Raw genomic sequence first — 6137 nt, forward strand, 5'->3', positions numbered from 1 at the left:
ACTAGTAAAACTAACCAGTTTTGGCAACATATTAAAGTAACAAGTCGGTATCATTTACCAGCAACTCAGACATCTGTAAATTTCTTTGATGTAAGCAAAATGATTGCAACACATATCTCTCCCTAATAATAAAGTACGGATTGAGTCTCCGGGTTCACCATCATGGCGTTTTTGCAAAACACTCCCTCAAGTTTCTGGTAATTAACCCGCGCTCCAGATTTAAGTTAGTTGTAATAAGTAAAAAAACGATTCGTTCTCACCCGAACGGACGGACGCAACGCCCGGTCTCTGCCTGCCCCAATCCCGACTCCAGGCCGTCGTCCCCAACACACCATGAGGACGAAGATGGCGGCGGCGCTGGTCCGGGCCTCCGGGGGGATCGGACCTCCTACGCCTGCCCGATCCTCCTACTTCTCCTCGCGCTGCTCCTCGCTGTCCCCACTCGCGGCCATCTCCAACGCCTCCTCCCACGCCTACGCCTTCGCGGGCCGTCAGCCGATGCCCGCCCCGGATCCCACCTTCTTCGATGATGTCGTCGACGCCATCGTCGACAAGTAAGGCTGGGACCCCGACGCCGAGGTCCGGGTTTGGCCGCTTGACGCCGAGGGCGCGCTCGTCGACCCCGTGTAGTGCTACGAGTTCCCCGCCCACGTGGGGCCCCGTGGTCGCGCTGGCGCGGGCCTCCGACGGGGCCATCGACTGGAGCCTCCCCGACGCCCCCGTGGTGGAGGAGGTGGTCGGGCCCAACGGGGTCGACTTCGTGACCGGCGATGGTGACCTGGCGTTCGGCTCCGGCGTTAGGGTCCGTGACATGGTAGGGCCGTTCGAGCTGGTGGTCTGCGATGGCGCTGGCAGGGGCCGCGCAGAGCTCCAGTTGCCGTCGGTGAGTGTTGTTTGACTTTTATCTTTGTTGCTTCAGTTTTTTTGCTTCTGCTTGCTTGCTTGCTATGCTCTTGAAGTTGTGTGGCCTGTAACATGAAGCAGTTACTACAATTGGTGAATGGTCTAGCTGCTGCTTATCCCTTTTCTGTTTCTGACTTTGAATTGATTGCGTTTGTTGTAGTGTCTGCACCACCGCCCGTTGATTAGAATGCATGTTTCGGCAGTCCACGCATCGATCACTGGCAAATTAAAAAGGCATGAACGCACTAAACAGAAATTCTGTGTAGATGATTCTTGTATATGGCAGTGGCACACGCGCTGGTTGATGAAGCCGCTGGGCCGGAAGGCCCTCTCATTGCCATGCTAATGAGTATCACGACGAACATGGCCCCCACCTCAATGCCTCCCTGTCGGCGGTGAGGTCTGTCCGGATCTGTACAACCCGCAATATTAGTAAAGAAAAAGAATAGCTTGATTGTTCTATGACTCTGTCGTGGATAGGTAATTTTCATCAGAGGTCTATAGGATCTCCGCCATTAGTTTCCCATTAGAAAATTGAGTTACTAAATTAAGGAAGATGTCCAAAGAGAGGTAATCGATGGCATGATATGCATCAGAAGATCCTCATCACTGAAGTAGTACTCCACCAGTCCACCTACAGTTTTGGAACATATAAACACGGCATCAAAGTGCTACCTGGCACCAAATAAAGAGTTCAGGTCAGGGTGTTATACTGCAGCTAAGCAGTATAGTCTGAATTTCTAAGTTTGAGGAGGATTTCAGTGTTTCTAAAGAAAGGGACAAGGATCAGGGCTATAAGATTGTTGAAAGACTCAGAGACATGTACCATGAATCGGGTACAGTATGCTTTCTACCCGTCTTTTCCTTATATTGACTAAACCTTAGTAAATAACTATTTCCAGTTTTCTCATGTAACCTGAACTGCTGCTGGTTTAAATTTCAGTTCCGTAAGCTGCGGCACACATGGTCTGCCTCCGTGTCGTCCTACCTGCTTCAGGGCCCTCTACTTCTTCCCCCAAGATTGCCATTATGATTAACAAATCTGACGAGAGCAATTTAATTGGTGACACATCATATTTATTCTGCAACTGCATGTGAATTCTCATCTTGCGCCTACCTCTTTTGCTTACCAGGTTGCAAAATTTCATTAACTTATTTGTCGAAGTATCCTGCAAAATCATTTCTCTTATGGGAATTAGCCTATTGTATTGATCTAACAAGGTCCACTTCAACCTACGTAACAATTATGCAGTGAAGATGGAGAGCTTTAGGCAAAAAAAGAAAGAAAAAAAACTAGCACGTGATCTATGTAGAATAATTTTGACAGCAACTCCAACTGTAAGATTGCTGAAGTTATTTCTATGAAAGTTTGTAAGTTTTCTTGATATCTATGTACACCGACATATATCGCAATTAATGTTGGCAGATGCAATGGAGTACACTTGATGCGATCAATTCTGGTGTGTGTGTGTGTGATGCAATGACGTATGAATAACGACAGAAAAATATGCCTGAGGAGTATGGGTATGTAGTAACATTTCTCTGTTATTTTCAGAACAACTTGGAATATCTTATTGGTAGTTTATATACAAAGTCATTTTGATAATTATCATGCTGCAAACCTACATAGTTTTCTATATTAATCATGTCATGCTAAAATATAAAAGTTATAGCTTCAATAAATTGATAAAATACAGATGTGGGCTTTACATATTTATTGAATATATATTTACATATGAATACGTCGTTACGGTCGGACTCCAGCGAGCAGCAGTGGTTGTTATACCCCACCAGGTAACTTGCTACTGTTGGTGAAACTCTCTTGTGCAGAAACGCCGATCTTGAAATCTTGATCCTACTTATAGGCCGTATTGCAAGCAATGTACTCATGTTTTACTCAACATGTAGGTAACATGAAATTTTGATCTTCTCCCATCACTGAAAGTTGTGTTTTAAACTTGCAAAAGCATTGCTAAGCCTATTCAATCATTTCTATTTTACCCTAGATTTCACTCCATACCATAATTGAGATACAAATGGGCGTTACTGATGTCGAGGAGAAGAGTTAGAAGCTCTTGGATTGAGAATCTGAGATTTATATAGGTTCAGTAGAACAAAAAGTTTCGGATTCACTACTCCAGATACAACGGGAGACCTCTGATGTCATAGTTGGCACGGACATTTAGCAATAAATTTGTGCCTTCCTGAACATTATTACTATTGAACTATGAATAATGATTTTTGCAACTGTAGGAGAATTTCTTTGCCGCATCACAAGAAAAACAATTTGAAACAGAAAAGTGTACTGAACCTTCTAATTATTGTATGAACTTGCTTCACTTAATTTAAGAAGTACACATACTGCTAGCATTTGCATCACACTGGGCAGCCTATTATCGAGAGATCTGACTTCATCAGGATTGAGGGTTCGTGACTTAATCCTGATTGGGTATGCTGGCTGCCCGTACAGGATTGACGTGCCCTATATGCGGCGACCCGCGGCTACTCCTCCCAGCCCCGGATATGCTCTTCCGCCACCTGCGACCCGCAGCTCCAATGATCCACGACAAGGGATGACGACCAACTCGGCTGCCCCTCCCTCGTGCAGCTCCCTCTGAGGCTGCAGCAGCCTTCGCACGAGGCCACTACGGTGCCACCTATGCTGTCCTAAAGTTCCCTCAGATTCGACAGTTTCAGTTTCATCAGTTTCGTCAGATTTAGTTTCATCAGATTCAGAAAATTCAGTTCATCAGTTTCATCAAAGTTTCAGTTGTCAGTTAATTTGTCGGGCACGTTGGCACTCATGCACGTCGTCCGCTTCCTCACATCACTCGCTCACATAGCCCACCTGCCGATCCAAACAACGGCTTGGTCAGGGATCGGACTGGACTAGACGGTGTCCACCATGACCTGAAGGCGATGCCCGAGTCCAAGTGCATGTAAGTTACACCAGCCTTTGATTTATATATCCACCGTCCACTGATCAGTGACCTGAAAAGGTTGGGCGCTCTGAGCTAGCACATAAGCTGATTGATGAGATGGATTGAAATGCTTTTGATTTGTTAGGCCGTCAATATTCCAAACTGAAGTCCAAGGAAGAACGATCAGGAACAACAGGTAAGAAGCCCATGAGTTAGTTGTCTTACAGGCATGCACGTGCACAAGGTGCTGATACATAGCTGCAGATTTCCAATGGATGCTGGTATTGTCGGCTGACATCTCCGGGGCTGTACATCATGATGGTTACCAAGACACGACAATGATCTCAATGCTACAAACCTGAATGGAATACCATAACTGCAGACCTGATCACAATGCTACAGACTTGAATGAAATACCATGATTGCAGGCCTTTGCTGATTTGCGTTTTCCATTGATCTTCAATGCACTAAAGAATAGTGAAATCTTGGCATCTGATTCATTTTGCAGGCTATGCTTTTAACTCAATGAAAATGTGCATTGTTAGTTGACCTTATTGTCTGTTTGTAGCTAATTGGGAGACAAACATGGGCAATGAGCAGCTTTTTTGATGACAGTGCAATCAAGGACTCACATATTCACTGATGAATCTACCTCTATTTAGTACTGTGTATATACCTGAAAATAGTAGCATCGGCTTTGCATATTTATTTTCTGAATCAGCAACACTGTATTAGGGTCTTCATCGGCAATGTACATAGTGATGCTTAACTGCCGGTTTGAATTATTGGATGCATCTGTTGTGAGACATTCATGTGTTGTCATAGTGACTTGCCTGCGCTCATTGTTGATCGCTAAGAAGTGAGTTGGTCCAGAGATTGCAGCTGAGATGGAGCTCAGCAGGACAACTAGACATGCACAGCTTGGTATTAGTCTTATCTAAAATTTTACATATAAGTTTTTTCCTAGATTCAAGTACATTATATCATTATTTTGCAGGTGTGATCCACAGAGGAGATCACATTTCCAGTCCAGTCATAAATTATTATAATTATTTTACTCATGTTCATACTAAATTTGAAACGGGTCAATCCACAAGCTTCTGATCCTCGGTTCATTTGTGAACTATATCCATGTGTTCTATCAAGGATCATTTTGGCGCATATGGAAAAGACAAGCAATTTTGTTACCAGAATTATCATATTTGTAAGGTCAATCACCCATGGGTTCTGCACTTCACTAGTATGAGACCAAATTTATTGTTTTAGTTTCATACAATTTTTTGTTCTTTGATAAATGGAGATTGTCATTGTCTTCCGTTTGCATGCCAGAATTTAGCGGTTCATTGTAACAGTTATTTGGCTTGATATTTATCTGTTTAGATGCGTGGGTTCAAGGATATTAATATCCCGTTGCAACGCCTCCCTGGGTGGCAACGTTCTGATGTTGCCGTGCCATGCAGTCGGATGTTTTGAGTTCGGTGTTTAGGTGGACAGGGTAACTAGCACTTTCTTCGTAGCGAAACATGGGGGTTGTGCTTGCATAAATATTTCTTAGAAAAATTGAGTGCATGCTAAAAAAATTCTCTCCCGTTGCAACGCACGGGCATTTGTGCTAGTATAAGTTAAAAAGACGGTGTCCCTCATAAAAACTGATAGTTGTCTATCTATTCTATGAACATGCAAACATTACTAGTGCTACAAGTGATAACAACAAACCATTTAAACAAACAGTGTATCGGAATGTAAATTACACATGAATTCTGCTGCACCCTAGAAGTACATATGACCAGCTTGAAGGAAATATGCCCTAGAGGCAATAATAAAGTTGTTAGTTATATTTCCTTATATCATGATAAATGCTTATCATTCATGCTAGAATTGTATTAACCGGAAGCTTAGTACATATGTGAATACATAGACAAAACAAAGTGTCCCTAGTATGCCTCTAGTTGACTAGCTCGTTAATCAAAGATGGTTAAGTTTCCTGGCCATAGACATGTGTTGTCATTTGATGAACGGGATAACATCATTAGAGAATGATGTGATGCACAAGAACCATCCGTTAGCTGCATAAACGATCGTTTAGTTTTATTGCTATTGCTTTCATCATGACTTATACATGTTCCTTTGACTATGAGATTATGAACTCTCGAATACCAGAGGAACACCTTGTGCGCTATGAAACGTCACAATGTAACTGGGTGATTATAAAGATGCTCTACAGGTGTCTTCAATGGTGTTTGTTGAGTTGGCATAGATCGAGATTAGGATTTGTCACTCCGATTGTCATAGAGGTATCTTTGGCCCTCTCGG

General features: G+C 43.3%; 1 protein-coding gene across 7 annotated transcripts; it reads left to right on the forward strand.

Moving 5' to 3' along the window:
* The first annotated feature begins 258 nt into the window (after positions 1-258).
* On the forward strand, positions 259-4856 carry LOC125544559 (uncharacterized). 7 transcript variants are annotated; one of them, XR_015619170.1, is made up of 7 exons: positions 894-1739; positions 1847-2427; positions 3374-3842; positions 3970-4020; positions 4089-4485; positions 4560-4748; positions 4822-4856. XR_015619170.1 is itself a non-coding variant. In XM_087547438.1 (6 exons), exons 1-2 carry the CDS (start codon positions 527-529, stop codon positions 1247-1249), a joined length of 543 nt encoding a protein of 180 aa, XP_087403564.1. In that variant the 5' UTR covers positions 259-526; the 3' UTR covers positions 1250-1739; positions 1847-2427; positions 3374-3842; positions 3970-4020; positions 4089-4856. The 7 variants fall into 7 exon arrangements, 2 of the variants coding, with proteins under 2 accessions (XP_087403564.1, XP_087403565.1); XM_087547438.1 differs by adding an exon at positions 259-883 and having other exon boundaries at positions 1064-1739; positions 4089-4856; XR_015619167.1 differs by having other exon boundaries at positions 4089-4748.
* Positions 4857-6137: the final 1281 nt, after the last annotated feature.

The sequence above is a fragment of the Triticum urartu genome, chromosome 3A (genome assembly GCF_056163025.1).
Source record: "Triticum urartu cultivar PI428250 chromosome 3A, HENAU_Tu73, whole genome shotgun sequence".
NCBI classification, from domain to species: domain Eukaryota; kingdom Viridiplantae; phylum Streptophyta; class Magnoliopsida; order Poales; family Poaceae; genus Triticum; species Triticum urartu.

Excerpts from the sequence above, each read along its gene's own strand:
- LOC125544559 (XM_087547438.1), top strand. The coding sequence starts at position 527 with ATGATGTCGTCGACGCCATCGTCGACAAGTAAGGCTGGGACCCCGACG. Across the intron at positions 884-1,063 it reads CAGAGCTCCAGTTGCCGTCG|TGTCTGCACCACCGCCCGTT; the intron begins GTGAGTGTTGTT and ends CGTTTGTTGTAG.